General features: G+C 38.5%; 2 protein-coding genes across 4 annotated transcripts; one reads left to right on the top strand and one right to left on the bottom strand.

Moving 5' to 3' along the window:
• Positions 1 to 2,390: 2,390 nt before the first annotated feature.
• On the top strand, positions 2,391 to 12,143 carry cep68 (centrosomal protein 68). 3 transcript variants are annotated; one of them, XM_066678413.1, is made up of 8 exons: positions 2,413 to 2,530; positions 2,967 to 3,133; positions 4,970 to 5,363; positions 5,642 to 7,048; positions 7,587 to 7,709; positions 8,113 to 8,209; positions 9,450 to 9,578; positions 10,751 to 12,143. In XM_066678413.1, the coding sequence occupies exons 3-8, from the start codon at positions 5,022 to 5,024 to the stop codon at positions 10,765 to 10,767; spliced, it is 2,115 nt and encodes a 704-aa protein (XP_066534510.1). In that variant the 5' UTR covers positions 2,413 to 2,530; positions 2,967 to 3,133; positions 4,970 to 5,021; the 3' UTR covers positions 10,768 to 12,143. The 3 variants fall into 3 exon arrangements, with proteins under 3 accessions (XP_066534509.1, XP_066534510.1, XP_066534511.1); XM_066678412.1 differs by lacking the exon at positions 2,967 to 3,133 and having other exon boundaries at positions 2,391 to 2,530; XM_066678414.1 differs by lacking the exons at positions 2,413 to 2,530; positions 2,967 to 3,133 and adding an exon at positions 2,541 to 2,632.
• A 22-nt stretch (positions 12,144 to 12,165) lies between these two features.
• rab1ab (RAB1A, member RAS oncogene family b) lies at positions 12,166 to 19,900 on the bottom strand. Its single transcript, XM_066678415.1, has 6 exons — positions 19,660 to 19,900; positions 15,166 to 15,238; positions 14,785 to 14,880; positions 13,878 to 13,973; positions 13,631 to 13,762; positions 12,166 to 13,473 (listed from the first exon to the last, which is right to left on the bottom strand). Exons 1-6 carry the CDS (start codon positions 19,671 to 19,673, stop codon positions 13,276 to 13,278), a joined length of 609 nt encoding a protein of 202 aa, XP_066534512.1. The 5' UTR covers positions 19,674 to 19,900; the 3' UTR covers positions 12,166 to 13,275.
• Between the last annotated feature and the right edge of the window lie 35 nt (positions 19,901 to 19,935).

Raw genomic sequence — 19,935 nt, 5'->3', positions numbered from 1 at the left:
CCCTCCTTCAGGGGGTTTGTTTTGCGGCAGCACTGAGAGCAGCAGGTCAGTGCTGAAACACTGGAAACTATAGCTCTGATTTTAGATTGAACTAATGTTAGTACTGAACTCAAAAGTGTCCGTAGGTGTGAGTGTGTGAGTGAATGTGTGTGTGTCTGTGTTGCCCTGTGAAGGACTGGCGCCCCCTCCAGGGTGTATTCCCGCCTTGCGCCCAATGATTCCAGGAAGGCTCACCCAGGAAGGCTGGACCCACCGCGACCCTGAACTGGATAAGCGCTTACAGATAATGAATGAATGAATAATTTTGGCAATGTGTCCTGGAGAAACAACATTTCATTTTCTCTCAATATATCACAGATGAACTACACAAAAATTACATTAGATAATTAAATTTCATATATATTAACAATAGGGCGGCACAGGGGCTCAGCAAATCTCTATAAAATCTCTATATTTTACAGATACCTTTATATAATGAGTTAATAGTTGTTCATATGTCAGTTTTTGTTTTTCTACCTAAAGATGTGTATTATTTTTTATTTCTTATTTTGTAAATACAGCAGCTCTTTGCCTTGTTTATTTTATACCTCATCAAATAAATTTGCTGCTATGTGGCAATTACCCCAAACCCCCCTGGTTAAAGCTTAGCCCCTCTAATCATTAATCTCTAGAGAAGGCCCTGTCTGAACTGAGTGATTCCACAAAATTCGATAAGAACACAATTGTAAATACACATTTTTACTGTTACATTTCAAACAAGTTTTATATTAATTTAAATATTCAGAATTAATTTCCAACATAAATGTCCCTTTATGCCTTAAATGTGGCTTTGACTTCATGAGGTATTGGTGAGGATTGGTCAGTTAGGTTTAGGACGTCAGGAACCTTAGCAGTCTAAATTCATCAATTTGAGACATACTTTGAAAAATTGCAGTTTCAAAGTGAAAATGCTTAGCTACAACAATGACTTATTATATCATTCCTGAAACGAATCGTAGCGGGGAAAAAAACACTCTGCAATGGCGTAGATTTGCTGTTGACATTGGTGGGGACCCCATGAATCTACCACTCAGTTCGGGCTGAGGCCACTTCGTCTGATGTCTATTTTTCTAAGGAAGTTTGAGCTGAGGGCTTTTGGTTTGAAGCATTTTGTTCCGAGGGAGTTTGAGCTGAGAGCGTTTGCTCTGAAGCCCGATGTTTAAATACACTAGTTCTGAGACATGACGATGGTTTTCCTGAGGCTTGAAGTCGTTTCGTATGATGCCGTTGTGTTCAATGCCTGAGTACTGACGCTGAGGACTGAGGATGTCCAAAATGTACACCGTACTGCTGTTATTATGATGGACTCTAGGGTGACCAGATCTAAGCTGATAAAAAAGAGGACACGTCTCGATAACTTACATTTACGTTTCGGCATAGCTGCTCGAGATGAGGGTGGGTACATGAACTTTGCCTGACGTAAACAAGGACTACTGACGTGCAATCTGACCAATTAAATGTTTACAGAGAAGGTTATCGACCAATAACAGTAGCTCTACAGTCAGACCGTCCAATACGAAGATTTTAGGCTAGTTTCCCACGCCCCCTTCTCACTCAAACGAACCAATCGGAGTAGGGGAGGGCGGGACTAGTTTGTGAACGAAACGCTCTAGAAAAACACGCCCGGACAAGTCTAAAAAAGAGGACATGTCCGGGTAAAAGAGGACGTCTGGTCACACTAATCGACTCACTTCATTAGCGAACTTGACTTTAAGTGACTTACACGTTTCTTTGAAAAAATGCTCCTTATGTCCACCTTCTTCTTTTATGCTGATATCCCCACTATATGTCACCCACGATGCACCTGAGTCTTGCACAGTGGTACTCGCTTATGACAGGAAAGGTTTCCTTTCAGTTTTGGCGCTGATAACAACCAAACTATAGAGACTCATGTGACAGCAGGAAAAAGCACAGCCAATCACTGGCCATATGTGTTACGGGAAGATAAGACCTGAGTAGAGAACATGATTTAATCCTTTCTGCATCTCTAGGTAATGAGACTTTTTTTTGAGGGGGACCAAATTATCGGTGGGGACAATTCAATAATCGCTGGATATTGGTACAACTACAAAACAAATACACGTCAACTTCGTCCATGGTAATTCTATGCCCTTGCCATTCTGACATTTTAACAATTTACAAAAATATCTGTTGTGTTTTCCACCTGTTTTCCAACAACCATTTAGTTGATCGAATTACTGTTGGCTACGCAAACAGACACCCAAAATCTGTCCAATGAGAGCGCGAACTGTCAGCCAATCGCAGAACACGAGGGCGGGGCTTGTCGGAAAGCGGGTGGGAAAAATACCTCCTCGTATTGGCCCTGTGTCTCAGCCTTTTCCGTTGTTCCCGCCTGTGTCTTTCTTCGCGGACCGTTTCGTTGGGCTGGGTGCTGCTGAGATAGATTTTCATTAACAGCGAAAACCTGTCAATTTCTTGTAAACGGCGCTGGTGTGTCCTCCTTTCCCTTCAGCGGTACAGCTGGAGATAGGTACGTGTCGCCCACTGACATATTAGACTGTAATGGCTGACTAACATCGCCTTAGACGAGCGTCAGGCGCTGAATAAAATCCTGAAGTGAAAGTGAAGTTGGGTGAGAGGCAGTTTTGTTTTCCAAAAATACACCTATAAATATAACAGTTTGTACCAGTTACATGTTTTGTTATACCATTTTTCTTTGTTTAAAAATAGTTTTTGTTTATCTGGGGTTATGGCCTTAGTCCACATATTTCTCATTTTTTAGGGATAACGTTATATGTGGGCGGTATGGCAGAGATACCATAACATATCAGGAAACATTAACATTTTCTGAACACAGCCACGATATTTGGACGTTTTTATGCATTGCAGCTTTAAAGACCTACTATAGAGAATATTAGGAGTTTAACTTTGTTAACGTGTCCTTGTGGTGTTTTTTTATACTCTAGAAGACACAGTGTGAGTCAAATGATAATTTAGTGCCATGGCCGAGCTTTTACCTGACAGTCTAAAACAGACAGTTCAGACAGCCAGGATTTCATACATCATAAACCCAAGAAAGCAGTGCTGTAGACTTGTGGGTCAGGGCTTTCGAGATACAGGAGAGCAGCAGTTGGTGAGTGGAGATTTGAGTTGGGGACTATCTGCATATTTATAGCTCAGCGTGTACATAATGTCAAAGGTGTAGAGTTTAAATGCATCAGGGAATTCTCTTGAATAACATCTAAACGTATGTTTTTAATGAACAGAGGTCAATAGTACATGCTTAATTCAGTGGTTCCTAGAGTAGGGGCCACGACTCCAGGAGGGGAAGCAAAGCAAAGAGACCTCCATATTGTAGACCAGGGTTTGATTGTGAGAGTGTGCTCCAAGATATTAGCATCCTAAGACTGCATTAGTCTATATCTGTAATAGGATTACAACTGTTAATATCTCAGAATCAGATAAAGGTTATAAGAAATTGATACCATGTAAATATTATTCATCTGTTTTATCTGTGTTTTGTTGTACCTGGTAATAACTATAAATTGTTTTGGCCACATGCTCTTATTTACTTAGCATCTAAAATTCAAAACAGTCGTTTTTCAAGGTTTTTGTTACAGGCCTTTAACCAGTGGGATTGTATACAGGGCGTCCTCGATTTACGACGTTGATCCGTTCCTACGTTGCGTCGTAAACCGATTTTCGGTGTAAGTTGGAACATACGTACATACTGTACGTAAATAACATACTTTAAGCACTTGTCCTATCCTAACACATATCCTCCTCGGTCCCGAGCCGCCTAACCGTGTATTTTTCCACCGCACACACCAAACACGAAGTTCGTGTTACGACGTTTACGACGCAAAACCACTTAAGTCGAAACAAGGCTTTATACAGTAAATGGGGGATGTCGTAACCACGAAACATCGTAACTCAGGACTGACGTAACCCGAGGACCTCCTGTAATTCAGGATCTTGCTTGCTGTCCTTGTCATTTGTTTGGTGCCTTCAGACACTGGTTACCTTGGTGGCTGTCCACACAATCATGTGCATCAGTGTGTAGCTTTCTGTGGGTCTGTATACACTACTAAGACCTCTTTAAAGACCAGCTCTGTCCTTTAGTCCTTTTAGTGTTACTGCAACTCGCATGCAGCTGTTTCAGCCACCTGACCCAAAGTTACAGTTTTATTGTAGTTAAACTGCACTTGTTGCTCAAGATATAACATTATCATGTTTTAATTATGTACAGATCAAAACAAATACAAATGCCCTTTGTTGTGTCAGAATCACATCAAGCCATAAATAAAAAGCCATTTTGAGTTGACAGTGTTCATAGACAAACATTACTATTTCCTTTTATTAAGTGATGCCATATCGTTACCCACAGTCGTACAGTTGCATCAGTTCCCCTTTGTCTGTTGACAGGCGTTTGCCATGTTAAATCGCACCAAAGGAAATTTCAGAGCAGAAAGCATTGTCCTTTGTTCTCAGGCTGATACTGACCCTCATCATGTGGCCAGCTCTCTAGATGTCCCATTCTTTCATTTGCCATGGAAACCAGCAGCACTTGAATCCAGCCAATCAAAATGGGAAATGAGCCTCGCCTAGTATTCCAAAATCACCCCTGAATGCAGTTCAGACTGTATGAAATTTGCTTTTTACACTCAGATATGAACCATGTTAGGGCTTGTGAAGGATTGAAGCAATTCACTCACTCTTTTATATTTGATTGCCTTCAGACATGCTAATTCTTCTTTGTTGGGATTTTGTGATGGTAGATAAACAAAGATATTATTCTTCACTTAGACAAGCCTGAACATGTACTCGTAATGGGTTTACTGATCCATTTCATTGCATTTAAGTCAGCTGAGGGCACTCTTTGTTTTGAAAAGTATCAAGTAACTTCCAACCACAAAACAATAATAGGCTGGCATCAGGTTTTGTACAATGATTTTTCTTTTTTTAACAGTTCAACTTTCACTGAGAACAGATGAAGCAGACCAGGATGTTACTTTCTTGTTATGGCTCTGGGAGTTGACAGAGTCTTTTTAAAGACCTCCTCTCAGATGGAGCACAGGAGTAAAGGGAGGTGGAAGAGCAGAATACCAAGCTTCGTTAAGAGTGGCCACATAACACCTCTCACAACGGAGGCTGGTGATGGATCAAGGCCTACACAAGGCCTCTGCCTGGACGCTAAGCACTCCGAGAGAGAGACGAGTGCAAGAAAGAAGACTGTTACCATGGCACCCACTTCTAGGTATATGACAAATAGACGGCTGTATACTGCCAGAAAGCCACTGATCAGCGCAGACCAACAGATTTCAATCTTGAAGAATCCTCTCCCAACGGACGGCTCTGAATCTGTAAGTTACCAATGTCTGAAGGGTTAATTTTTACTACTGTACTGTGAAAAATTCATAGACCACCCTTTACCCTGAACAGTGCCGACATATAAATACATGCCAGTACTTGCATATGCCAGTATATATATTCTCTTATTAATACACCAGAAATAATGTATTATAATATTTAAACAAATTGATGATGTTGGACTCATTAGTCATTTATAGATACAGCTGAACTGGATTGAATTCAAACAACTGAATATCTTTAAAACAACCCCATTTTGTTCATGTCACAGGTTCAGAAGAACAGCATGGAAAACTATCAAAAACCCTCAGAAGGACTGATGTCTGAGCAGTCAGAAACATATACCCCAGAAAGCATCAGTGTTTCCCAGGCTTTTGCCTATTCACCCTCAACATCCAGAGAAGAGCTTTATGCTTCTTTGAGTTTATCTGACCTCCGGATGTCTTCTTCACATGTGGAACCTGATTTCAGCTCCTTTCCTTCAGCTAGAAATAATGAAAGACGAAGCCTCTCTAGTCCACCTTTAGATGCTTCTAGCTTTACAGAGCCACTTAGCCCCAAGTTGACTTCAACCCAGCAGACTTTCTCTCATTCCTTCACTTCTCAAACCCGTCCTTCCCGAAAGACAAGCACAAGATTAACTGAGCATGAAAAAGATTACTCATCTAGACTTAAACCTATGTCCAGTTTTCAAGCCAATTACTGGGCCTGTGCCATCCCTAATTCCTTACCACCCTCTCCAGACCGCGGGTCTCCCAGCTGGGATCCTGACCAGGAATATCAGGCACTCCTGGATTACACATACCCTCTCAGACCTAATATGGGCAACACCTGGGGTTCCAGTGAGAGTAGGTCCCTGTTGCAAACTGATCCACTCTGGCAAGACTCTGGCATTGAGCTGGATCGTTTTTGTAGCTCTTCCAGTCTTTCATATTTGGATCAGCCTTTGATTGGAATAAGGAATTACAGAAGTGATCCAACTTCTGGTCAAAAACTGTCTCAACTTCAAAATATTAATCCTAACGAGTTGTCCTATTCCAAGTCTTCGGACGGCAGATTATCAAGTAGTCTGTATTCTTCAATAGACCAGGTGGGTTTATCAGTGGAAAGTCTAGACTTTGAAAGGAGACAGACTTTTCACTACAGAAAATTTGGCATCTTTTCTACGTCAAGGTCTGTTCCAACTTTCATCAGGACGACACGCATCTTACCAAAGCAAGGGTCATTTTGTGAGTTGGATGAGGAGTTCCTACGTTTGCCTGAGCAGCTACAGGAGCTTCAGGATCTATCTCACCAGCTGAGGGACATCACAGCTCAGATAAATCAGCCCATCAACACGTGCTGGGAATCTCTGGACAAAGAGAGTGCCTCTGGCACCTATTCAACAACACCAGTTGAGCAGCAGCCATTGGAAGTCTCTGACATTCAGAAAGAGGAGAATGTGGTGGAGCCCAGCTGTGTTTTGAAATCTCCTCTCGAAAGAGAAAATCTCTCAGAGCAGCTGAAAGGGCTGGGTGCAAAAGTGCAAGTTATCAGCAGCGAGGTGAACAAAGGCAGCCTGAAGGAAGTGGAGGCCATCATAGATCAACTGAGTGGAACATCCCTATCTGAGTTTCAGACTACAGGAACTAAAAAGACTGAGGAAGAAACCAAAGAGTCCCTCTTGCAGCACATAAAAGTGAGTTCATTGAAAGCAGGGCTGCACAGTTTTTCATCTGTTAATATCTTTGAGAATTCAGCAATCAAAGAGATAATATCACAAATGTTCCAAACTGCTGGTAAGCCACTAACCAGGGTCTATATTTTAAATTAGTCATGTGAGCCTTCTAAAAACATATATGGTAGGATAGTTGAATCTAGGTTTTCACATGATTTAAATTAGTGTAGGGCAGTTTCTAATAATACCTGTAGATAATTTAATGTATAAAAGCTGTTTCTCTTGAGCATTTCAAGATTTTAATCACGTTCTCATCCAAAACATGATACTCATTGTATATAAATAGAGCATAAATGAAACTAAAGGGTATGTACATGCAGTTTTAGGTCCGAGCAATGTTTAGGCCTTCAGCATTCCTTACTGTTTTTAAGTACACTATAAACAAAATAATTGACCATACAATAGCAACAAGTTGTGTCCATATTTCACAGCCCAAATTGAATGTAACTGTTCACCTGCCTTTCTGTGCTTGTAACAACATTTGTTTTTTTCCTGTCAGGCCTTCTGCTCAAACCTAGAAGACCTAATTCAGTGGTTGTACACAGTGGTTGGGAAGATGGAAGTTCTTACTCCGCCTTCAGTGGATATAGATAGTGTTAAAGCTTCTCTGGCAGACTATAAGGTCAGTGATGTAACTCTATCATATTTTTTCAGTTTTTCAAAGCATCACCTGATTAATATTGAAAAATATTGTCAGTGGTCAGTACTGTGTGCTCCTGGTTGAGGTGAGAGCACAAAGCTGTGCAGAGCAGCTGACTGCCATTAGCAAGATTGGTTGTTATTTGCTTAACAGGCAAGGATGTCCAATATGTCACAAGATATACCATGCCCCCTAGTGAAGTACGGAGTTCATACATATCTCTTAAAATACCTTTTGTTTTAGCTCAGTCATGACGGATGCTAAACGATTTCAGAACATTTTTGGTTAATCACAGTTTGAATATACATGCCCATCTCTGTTAGATAATTGTATATGTCATTAGATACAACTCACTTATTATTTATTGCATTTGTACATTTTCCAGAAATTTCAGAAGGAACTCCAAGCCCACCAGCCTCTTACTGCATCTGTCCTCCAGACTGGAGAGATGTTATTGGGCTGTATGAACTCTGCCTCTCCCTGTGAGTGTCTTTCTCTGGTAATCACATACATAGATATTTAACTGCCAAACAAATGAGACTTGCATATATTGGGAGCACTTTGACATGTCATTACAGATGTGTTGTGGTGTTTGTGTGTTAATATGTCAAGGTATTTATAACAAATTGATCTTTTTGTTAATGTGGTAATTAGGTATTTATGCACAGCAGAATATTCTGTGCTGTATCAGCCCCATCAATATTACAGGTTTAGAGATTACACCTGCCTCACAGCATCTGTCTTCAGAGTTTTATTTGTCTGTTCACCTTGGAGGCAATCTTAAACTTTCCCCTCCTGTATCTGGGTGTCAGTAGTAAATTACAGGAATGTAAGAAATATGAGGCATAACACGTAAAGCAGCTTTTACTAAGGGAATGTAGAAATGTGGTTACACACAACGTTGACCTTAAACCTTTGACAGGAAGGACATAAACACATATAGGCCGTACATTAGAAACATGCACATTGTTAAAGATACTTGAACATGACATTGTTTGATGTTTTTAGCAGCTATTGAAGCTTAATTATAATCATATTTTTTCTCAGGAACACTGGAATGGCCTGTTTACTCTAGCATACAGATATAGCACCCGTTTCAAACATGCAGTTCAGTGTAACCCAACACTCACAGTGCAGCCTTACAGAAACAGGAAACGCGCTGTCCTGAGAATAAGGCCGTGCATGCATGAATTAGAGGGCAGTGTTATTTTTTTATTCCTGGATATTTTATATCACGAGCTCTCTCACAGTCTTACACTAAACATAAATATAGCAGTGGAGGGATGACACATTTAGGGTTGGTATGATTCTATTTCATTTTCATTCATTCATTTTTTGTAACAGCTTCTTTTATGTTTAAAAGTCTATCTTTAATTTAATGTTATTCATGAAATTACAATATTCCATTTTTCCAAGCAGATGAATATTATAATTAGATTTAATTTATTTAAAAAATGGAGAATAAGCATACAGATGCCTAGTTACAATTATGGTTTCTACAAACGATACTGTTGAGATTTATCAAAATATTTTTACGTTTCAAACTGTCATTTTTCAGATGTTTCAGTTAAGCATTGAAGTAATAATTCACTTTATTTTTCAAAACTCTTCGTCTTGTCATCAGCATTCCACATGTTGTTCTTAACTTGTGTATATAACTTTTTATTAATTAACATTTGAACAATGTTCCTTAACTTAAACTGTGGCACGTTCTGAATGCAGTTCTGAAGGAGACATTGATGTTGATTGAGAGGCAGTCGCGAGTGTTGGAGACTCATTCCGAGCACCTTTTCTCCTCTATCCTCTCAGCCATGGATTGTCTTACTGAACCAAGCAGCCAGGAGCACACAGGTAAACACTACATACCAACCTTTCAGAATATACATAAATATACACCACATACACACTTTGGCTAAAGGCTGAAGGTATGGAATCAGCTGTATCTATGACTATATTTTTCCCCCAAAGTCTCACAGTGATAAGGTTATTCATACAGAAAATAGTGTTATTCTGTTGATAAATGTCTGCAGCGGTGCTCTTTTTGGTGCTAAACCTGATTATATTTTAGGTTTTCTTTTCTTGTAGTTACTAAGACCTAATTTAACACAGCTGATTCAGTATACCAGTGGTTCCCAAAGTGGGGGGCATGGAGCTATTGCAGGGGGGCGCAGCAAGGCAAATGAGCTGAGCAGGTCTGAGCACTGCTAGCAAAACATGGACAAGTTTGTGAGAGCTAAATATGCAGCAGATGATACATTTTCTAGCGGCCATAACTTCCAGAGGTAACACAAAAAAATATGATGAGGCATATCTCAAAGAGAGCTCATACCAATCACTGCAGAGATGAGGGGACTAAATGTGTTATTTTTGCAGAGCAAAATAAAAGGAAGCTTTTTAATCATTTATTTCTTGTGCAAATATGTTTAACAATGACTGTTATTTATTTTTGTTTTTTCTATAAGTAATTGCAGTTTTGTATGTGGATTTACAGTTGTTGATGGTTAAGTGTAAGGCAGGACTGTTAAACTAGCTTGAAGGGGGGTGGGTCTGGGACGAACTATGCTGCTGAGCCTCCTGGAGGTGTCATGGGCTTAATTCAGTGATACACTGACGAGGGGAGGTACCTACCTGATGTTCCCTGTGAAGAGCTAGTGATGCAGTGGGTGGTTTGGGTACGCATGTGATGGGCTCAATGAGTAACCATAGATAGTTAAGGGTAGCTGGTTGCTGATCGGATTATAAATGGCCACAGCAATCTTAGGGTGTAGCTGTAGGGTTGGATGGAACAATAGAAATTATGTGGCTGCAAGTAGGAAGAGAGTGGGATGGGCTTTAATGTGAAGCTCTAATGGATTGGCATAGGATAATTTACATCTTATCTTGCGTTTGATTACAATTATAACCAGTGTTCACAAAAGCTAAGTAAAATAAATTTTGCATCATCCTGTTCTATAGGAAATGACAGTATTCTTTGAGGTGGATGTGGTATACATTAGTCTGTCATTCTTTCTCTTTCCCAACAGAAAGGACACCCTCCTGAACGTCTGGACTCAAGGTGTTAGAATCAGTAAAAAAAAAAAACATTGTCGAGGCCTCTTTGAGACATCCCTAAGTACCATTGTCTGCACATAATACAGCATTGTAATTAGGTGCCACCGGTCTATTCCAGAAGGCTTCGTATCTCCAAATCAGTATCTTTCTAGTTTTAAATGTAAGATATTGTAACAAGATTGTATATTATTGTTATTTATATATGTCTAAGGTGGCACAGTGTCACAGCAAATGGTGCTGCTGCCATATAGCTTCAGGATCCTGTTGTTGTGGGTTCAAACCCCACTTTGGGTCATTGCCTGTGAGGAATATGCTGTGTTCTCCCTGTGTCTGTATGGGCTTCCTCCCACAGTCCAAAAGCACATGCTGGTAAGTGAATTGGATGTATAAAGTTGGCACTGGTGTGTTTCTGTCTTGTACCCAGTAATTCTGGGTAGGTTCAGGACCCACTGCAACCCTGAACAGGATTATAATGGATTAATGAAAAAATGAATAAATTAATGAATATTGGTCCATTTTTCATAACAATGAAAAGGGCAGCTGGTGTTTTCACACTTAAATTTCATAAGTTTATAACTTTAAGTTTTCAAAAATAAATTCTAAAAACAAAAATGGTGCTAGAACATTTGATAGGACAAATATTTCCAAATGAAGAGGCATTAGGCATGATTGTTATTTTGTTACAAAAATTATATTTCCTATCAATTTTTAATCAGTGCTGTAATACAGATCACAGTAAGGGAAACGTTACCACCATTATGTATCATATAATTTATGGTGTGTTTGTGTTTTACGGTTTTACACATTTACAATAACTACTGCATTCTAAGTTGTGTGTTGGCTTTGCTGCACTAGTGTAATCACCATAGATGCACTTTTAACTTTTTAACAACCCAGATCTACATAAGTATTTGTTTGTCATACTTAAAAGAAATAAAAGTGTTTTGTACTGAAATGTTTTTCCGTCTTGTTCAGTTCATGATCTCAAGTCTATTACTTCATTAAGTTTTAATAGTAAACAGCACACTAGCGCTTCATTAGCATTCTTGCAGGTTTAGTTTCTACCGGAGTACAAAAGGCCTGGATAAGCACACTGCATATCTCTTCTAGTCGCCATTATATTGCTCTAAATATCGTAATGTATGGTTTTATGCCGAATAGATTCAACATGCAAATAAGCCAATATTTGTAACTCTTGCTTAAAAAGATTTTTAATAACATTGACAGAATAAAATTTAACAGTCTGTGCTCTGTTCCACTGCCCCAAGTTACTCTCTATTCTTACCTTTTAATTAGGTGTTTTTATACAAAGTGCTTTAGATATTGTACTGTAATGTGATAGAATTACATTTACTTTCAGCTCAATATCTGCTGAGGCAAGACATCGTCCTTAATCCTTATAAATATGTGTTCATAAGCACATCTAGTTATGCAAGACGTCCTGTATGGTGAGACTCTACTGAAATGAAAAACTATACTAAGCCTAAGGCTACACGATAATCTAAATACGATACCATTAACAAGTGCATTCAAAGCGGAATTCAGTTGCCTTTATTATGAAAAAAGAGAACATAGTGTTTTATATGTAGTTGTGCCACTTGCGAGATATTCCACAGGTAATGGCTATTTGAAATTGATTTTAGATTACCAGAACAATATTTTGTCCATATGAGTGTTAAATAAATAATCAAAACACATACATGGTCTCTACAAGTTCTACCAAGAATTGCAGACATATTTGATATTGTACAGTCTGGTGGTACAATATTTATTTTTACTTCTTTGTTAAATGTTACATGTAGCGCAACAAAATTACAATAGTCTGCAGCCACAAATTAAATGCAAAAGATTCAAAAGTAAAAGTACTTAATGTATTCAATTCTACAGAACTGGCGATTCAGATCTTACATATATATACATAATGTATATGTACATATATTTCACTAGACTTTTTGACATTGGACAGCCACTGTTGTGCAGTTGGTTGAAACGCAGATTGGCAAAACACCTGTAAAGGGGACAAAAACTTACACATGCCAATATAAACAGTAAAATAATCACAGAAAAAGTAAATAAAAAGGACAGAAAAAAGAAAAGTCGTTGAATCTTGACCACAGTAGACCTGCAGTAGGAATGCAGTGAGATAAATACACATATATTTCTTAGAAACCTGCACATAGACACACAGTTGTGTGAAAATGAAATCTCTCGTTTTGGGGGTTGGGAGGGGGGTGATTCACAGCAGCCCCAGACCATTACCAAAAACCTGACCTTATTTTTAACTTGTGAAAGGGGGAAGGGCCAGGATGGTGGCAGATTCTTCTATGGTTTTTGGTAGTGCGGCTACATACAGTACAATTTAGGCAACTTAAATCGGTTCCTGTCTCAGTCTCACCCTTGTCTCTGTAAGTGGTCTACCTGTCTTTCTCTGGTATTATTGGGGCTTGTTCCATGTGATTCTGGGGGCCAGGGCTTTGAAAAGAAGCAAGAGGTGGTCTCAGCAGCAGCCCCCAGAAGCAGGCTTCACAGGAGTGCTCTGGATCTTCACGTTGGACTTTTCAGTGCCTCCAGTTGTTGCTCCAGGACCCATTCTCTTCTTGATCTCTGCAGCCATAGTCATGAAGGCCTGTTCCACATTAGTTGCATTCTTAGCACTAGTTTCCAAGAAAGGGATGCCAAGGGAGTCAGCAAATTCCTAAGAAAAGACAGCACTTCCTTTAGTTCTTTCATAGTTGCCATGCAGTGCAGAAGGTCTGTCAAACATGCTCAATCCAAATTCAGACATACATTCCTATTACAAGCAACTGTTATTAGAAATGTAAGTGGATGACATTATACAAAAGCAATGTTACCTTTGCCGTTGTGTAGTCCACCACTTTTTTCGTTGTTAAGTCACACTTGTTTCCCACCAATAACTTGTTAACATTTTCACTGGCATAACGGTCAATCTCCTGTAGCCACTGTTTAACATTATTGAAGGACTCCTACAAAAAATTAAACCAATATTTTTGAAAAACAGCATAAGCCAAATAACACCTGGTATCAACAACTCTTCTCTGAAACATGGAGAAGCTTTTAGAAAAAAAATGGCAGCTTCACCTGGTCTGTAACATCGTAGACTACGATAATGCCATGTGCTCCTCTGTAGTAGCTTGACGTGATTGTGCGAAACCTTTCCTGCCCTGCCGTGTCCCACTGTAAAGATGAAACAAAAGCAAACTCACTGCTAAGGGCTGCTTTATTCAATACCTTTAAAAGACTACCGATTTCATAGTCACTTAAAGTTCTATTCTGAGCTTCACAAAGCAGACACCTTAATTAGACCTATAAGGATGCCACTTGCAAAAATACAGACGCATGTAGCACTAGAGCACAAAATCTGGAGCTTAAAACCGATACATACTAAAGCACAGAGGTTAATTGCAGTGAGAAGGAGTGAAAGTACCCATTTTATAAGGGACCTTTTTCAGTAATATGCAAGTTGCTATCTCAATATTTAGAGAAAGCATCTCGTTATTTTTAGATATTAATAGTTTAAGATAAGTCAAAATACAGAGATGTCTATTTTGAGACAGCATCACGTTTTGAAATACTAAGTCAATATACTGAGATACTATCAAAGAGACTTATCAAAATAATGAGATATTATCTCAGTATATTGTCTTATCTCTAAATAATGAGATAGCATCTTGCAGATTTATATATAGATGATAAATAAAACTGTATTGATTTAGCTATACTGTTATTATATTGTCAAATTTGCCTCAAGGTTATATCACCATTTCGGGTGCTAAACAGCAGTGCAAGTCATTGTACAATCATCAACAACCCTAGTTTTAAAGCTTCCTAGCAAATCAATCTCTGAAGCTTCACATGATTTTCATATAGCTATATCTGTCTACAGATGGATTTTATATTAAAAATACTGACATTCTAAACTTTTGAAAACATATTCCCCAATTTAAAAAGAGAACTTTATCATACAGTAAAACAGAAGGCCACTTACGATTTGAAGTTTGATGGTTTTTCCATCTAACTCTATAGTTCTTATTTTGAAGTCCACACCAATAGTGCTAATGTAGCTTTCTGTGTATGTGTCATCCTGGGAAAAACAATTAAATGAAAAAACACAGAAATAAGACAAAGAAATTTCAAATGTCTCACTGATCTTGCGACTGCAATAACCAACAATTACGTTCCAAAGAAAGTACAAATTGTAACCACTCTTACAAGTTAACCAAAACGGCAGAGATTAGAGGAAGTCATTTTTATATTGTACAGTTTCTGTTTAAGAGGGGTCACATGAAACTCTCATACAAAGGTTTAAATGTAGATGCCTGTTTTATACTAAACACTGGTTACTTCTGAAGATAAATGAAACACTTACTGCAAATCGGAGGAGAAGGCAAGATTTCCCAACACCAGAGTCACCAATCAAGAGCAGCTTGAATAAATAGTCACTAAAGAAAAACACAACAAAAGTAAATAAGACAATGAAAGAGACTGCTAAACAAATTATGTTCCAAAATGCCTCTAGTACTCCATAATTTGTTCTTAATTAAAATGTGATAAAATGAGTTATTCAAGTCTTGTCTACACTAAAGCACAATATACCACACTATTACAAGTCGTGTAGGAGTAGGGCCTACAATCAGTCAAGTGGGAGGCTGCGAAGTTAGTTTTCTAATTTAACCAATCGTGTGTGAGGGTCAACAGCTCAGAACCCAATGCAGGAGAAGGTCGTAATGGCCATTTCTTTCACAGTGAGAGGGATCTGACAGCAAATACAAATATGGCTGCAGTGACAATCTTAATTGCCTATGGTGGGAAATACTTAATTCAAAATATAAAAGTCTTTGAAAATTCACAAAGACTTTCACAAAAAAAAATACAATGCCTTTAGTTATACTCCCATGAACATTTTTCCTGATCCATCTCAGGAAGTTCCTAAATTGTCTGATGAACTGGATTTCACAGAAATGTGAAAGTAAATACCTGCAATTCGGAAACCATTAGCCAGGAGTTTATTAAAAATATAATGTTCTATTTAACTGCCCACTGTTGTTTGACCAAAAAACATGGGCAGAAATGAGGGCACTAGTTTTCCTACATGTGAAGTAGGTCAAATTTCAGAAGAGTGCAATGGGACCACTGTCTGACATTACTTAATTGTGGATAAGGTAAGCACTGGTTCACTATACACACAGAAAACGACAATGACAGTTTATTAAACAGAGTGTATATGCTCTGTGCTTGAGGAACTTGAGGTTAGAGAAATTTGACTAAGCAGATTAAGCATTCCTCTGAGGGAAAATGTTAGCCTGATGTGCTCAAGCCTCTAAACCCTCCTTGATAGTGTAGCCATTTCGGGTTTACAAAATTTTCATGTGCGATTTAAAAGGCCAAGACATCGGTGGAAATTAGAGTTTGAATGAGATGTTTCTCTTGGTCATGGTAAAATTCAGTGGCATTGACTGCTTGGTCTGTTTTTATAAAACCACACAAATATACCAATTTGCGTATACTTCTGTTTCTTGGAAAGCAGAAGTAGTCTTCTGTATCGGAATACAATCATAAGACATCAAATAAATTGCTGTGTGTAAAACAGACAAAGGAAATTCCTGACAAATACCTGATTTTTACTCCTGACAGCCTTTCCCAGATATGGTTTCCTTTAATTTAACTGCTACATTTGAAGATCACTCAAACGATGTGTTTCTTTTTTGTTTTCTTTCCAGCAGCCGCAGCACATTATAACAAATACCCCAGTAAACAGAGGTCCTGGTGTGATTTTGTATATTATTAGCATTATGCAGGTATTTTGGTTTGATATAGGAAGCTCAAATTTGCTGGCATATTAGGACTGCTCCACTGATAGCCACCACTGTGCACATATATTATAAAAATGCAGAATGAATATCAATTGTCATAAACAATGTAACAAATATGTTTATGTAAAAACAACATCTAAGAAACTAGGAAAATATGTCAATGTATTAGCCTTTAAAACACCTTTCTTATTATTTTTTAGCTTACTGTCACTATTGACATCTGACAACCTCATTTAATAATTAACAGTTATCAGTGTAAGACTCTGAAATTTTAAACAGACTTATATCGATTAACTAAGTCACATGATACAAGTCATTATTTTTGGTTACGAAATTTGAATATGGGTCAGACTCATACAGACCCATTGGGTGTGGGGCATTTAGGCACCAAGGTGAGTCACAGCTTTGCAGGGACTAGTTTTCTCCTCATACTTTGCTGATGTGTTGATTCAAGTGTGGCTCTAAAGATTTGTGACTTGATTAATTTACTGCATAGCAACCTGCAGAAAACTATATAATAAAAAATTAAAAATGGAGAGCTTGTCTCTACTAATCCACTTGGCTATTGGTTCTCCTGAATAGCTCTGGGCTTGCTTACCCCCTTTTGCAGCTCTTTGTTTAAGTCACACTCTCCTTGTTAGACCAGTGACAATAACTGCTGCTGTGTAGAGAGGTTCTAGTTAAATAAGTAAGCTACGCTTTCCAGAATGCTTCGTCTAAAATCTTTCTTTAAATAACACTAAACCTCATTTAGTGTTCATCTATGACACATTTATTTAAGAATATTACCTACTAAACAAGCCCATTTTGGTCAAAAGTAGAAAAAAAGACGTTTGCACATCTTTCAAGCATAAATGGTGTAGAAAATTAAAAACTACAGCAGTTAGCATCATCAGCAGATGGTAATACAGGTATCAGGTTCAAGCCTGATGGGTCATCTCAGTGCATTTGGATCTTTCAATGTGTAATTGTCTAATTTATATTATCAAAAACTGTATCTTAAAATGGGGATTTTTTTTTTACTTATAATACATAAGTTGGACCATTCAGAGACAACAAAACGGTGATTTGTGAATGAAACCACAACAATATTTGAATGAGTTTTTCCTGACAGTGAGAGTGCCGACCTGTCACTGTGGTGGTACCCTCAAAGAAACATATCCAGTACCTTTAATTAGGGAACATAACTACCTTACTCTATTACAAGTGTGGAATTGTAAGCCCCATTTCATCCCCAGGACCTATATTATTTTATTTTGCACAAATCTATAATGAAAAATGACAGATATCCCCCACTCCTCCTGGAGAAGAGAATGTAATGTACATTTAGGGAAAACAACTGGACTTTAGCACCTTTGCTGCACCTTTAAAGTTACATTTATACTGTCTGTACCTTTAGTGACAATAATGTACTTCCACCATATCTTTTTTCTGAGGGCAGATGGTTCAAAATTAAAGACAAATGTTGGTTACATCTGTGACATGCACCTTAATATATAGGATATAATTAATGCAACATTAACATGTAATATTAGTTATAAAAATCACAAACAGATATTTTCCCTAAATACCACACTTAAATTTGCTCAGACACAGTTATTATATTAAAATGTAATTAATTTCATTAAAAATACAGACATTTAACAAAATTGAAGCGTTTGTATCAGTAGTTTTTGTGCTTCACATAAAAAATGAACGTAAAGCAGCAAGTGGTAATTAGAGTTTTAAAAGGAAAATTAGGCAAATTAAGTTGTTAAGTTGAATGTCCTCATCACTGAAAACGTTTACTCAACACTTACAACTAAAGCAACCCATGCTGAAGGCAACGGTCTTTCCAGTTGCTCAGCAGTTAGTGGCTGTTGTAAGAGCCATGTCATATGACATGTGACCTACACATGACTATCGTACAGCTGAGGAAGGAAGGGTGGTTTCCATTCCTAAACATGCACTTGTCATTTGTTAACTCCGAATGCCCACGTTTGGAGACCAGTCGAATAAAGACAAACTGTAATGAAGACAATAGGGAGAATAAGGGAATAGAAGAGAATGCAAGGAGCAGCACACTTTGAGATTTGCTCTATGTGGCTAATAATGAGTAACGCCCCAGAACTGCAGCTCGTTTCATTGAGAAAATAAGTGAAACACTGAGTTATTGCAGAAACTCTTCAATACTGAAATATAACACTAATAACACTTGGTGAGACCAAAAGAATATAAAATAACTTTCAGCTCTGATAAGGTAAAATTATGCATTAGTACCAGATACAAAACTTGGGGCCTTTAATAATTGTGTCTTAGTAAATGTCTAATAAGCTGAACAATGCAACTTATCTTACTTTAATTTGGAAATAAATTAAAACTCAACATTTTAGTTCAGTGTCGCACATTTTTTAGCATGTTTAATTCACATTTGCTCGACTCTATCTTATCTACCAAAAATGATAAGAAACGTAGCTTAAAAGTTGTTCAACAAACGAAGGCGAAACAGTTGGTAGTTACTGTTTGGCTAAGTCAAGTCACTCATAACTCGGGATTATTTAAACACCTGTGGAAGTGGAAGGTAGTTCTGGAACAAGAGTAATATCTTGAACAGGCTAACTTCATGAACAAAGCTCGGTTTAATTGAACAGCTAGTTCAACAACTGTAGCTACCTATAACCGTTTTATTTGCCTCCGGGTGATGTTACACGCTCTTTTCCGATGTAAACTTCCAGAATACGAGAGTAAATCAACAGTTAGTTAACGTTAATATGGACGTTGTCGACGTCCGGCAGCTGGTCAAAGCACAAATACTGAACAAAGATGCTGGTAGACCGCAATTTGGGGAGAAAGAGCGGACAGTGAGGTGTGAATGGCTCTGAAAACCGTACAACCATAAACCCGCGGCTGGCCAAGTCTGCTCTCTGGCTACAGCAGGCTGTTAGGACGCGGTTTCGCTGTCGGTCCCTGTCGGCTTTTAGTTGAGGATGGTTTTAACGCTGGCTGTCAAAACTGACCCTGTGGCTCTAAGCTAACGGCTAACAGCCTTCTGTACTCTGTACTCCACTTACTATTCAGGATTCATCGTGGATTTGACACCGCGAACGTAATTCTCCTTCTTAAAAATCACTTCGGTCTGCGTGGATTGAAGCAGAAACGATACCCTCTCTCCTCCGATGATAAATCCCACTGTAAGTAGCCGCTAAAGCCGCACAGACCCGAGGCTACTCGTTTAAACTCAAAATGGCTGAATGTTCATCCAGGAAACAGCAGCTCCTCCGTGGCTCTGCGTTCACCCTCAGAGCTCTGTAGTCCAAGAGCGCCGCGAACACCGTGTCTCTCCACAC

The sequence above is a fragment of the Hoplias malabaricus genome, chromosome 8 (genome assembly GCF_029633855.1).
Source record: "Hoplias malabaricus isolate fHopMal1 chromosome 8, fHopMal1.hap1, whole genome shotgun sequence".
NCBI classification, from domain to species: Eukaryota; Metazoa; Chordata; class Actinopteri; order Characiformes; family Erythrinidae; genus Hoplias; species Hoplias malabaricus.
Note: the sequence above shows the minus strand (reverse complement) of the source record. Positions and strands in the feature narration are given on the sequence as shown.

What these genes read in the sequence shown, in the direction of transcription:
- cep68 (XM_066678412.1), top strand. Translation starts at nt 5,022, where the DNA reads ATGGCTCTGGGAGTTGACAGAGTCTTTTTAAAGACCTCCTCTCAGATG. An exon ending in CAACGGACGGCTCTGAATCT is followed by an intron (nt 5,364 to 5,641) that starts GTAAGTTACCAA and finishes TTCATGTCACAG; the next exon opens with GTTCAGAAGAACAGCATGGA. An exon ending in TATGAACTCTGCCTCTCCCT is followed by an intron (nt 8,210 to 9,449) that starts GTGAGTGTCTTT and finishes TTCTGAATGCAG; the next exon opens with TTCTGAAGGAGACATTGATG.
- rab1ab (XM_066678415.1), bottom strand. An exon ending in GCCTTCTCCTCCGATTTGCA is followed by an intron (nt 14,881 to 15,165) that starts GTAAGTGTTTCA and finishes TGTTTTTCCCAG; the next exon opens with GATGACACATACACAGAAAG. An exon ending in TGGACTACACAACGGCAAAG is followed by an intron (nt 13,474 to 13,630) that starts GTAACATTGCTT and finishes GTCTTTTCTTAG; the next exon opens with GAATTTGCTGACTCCCTTGG.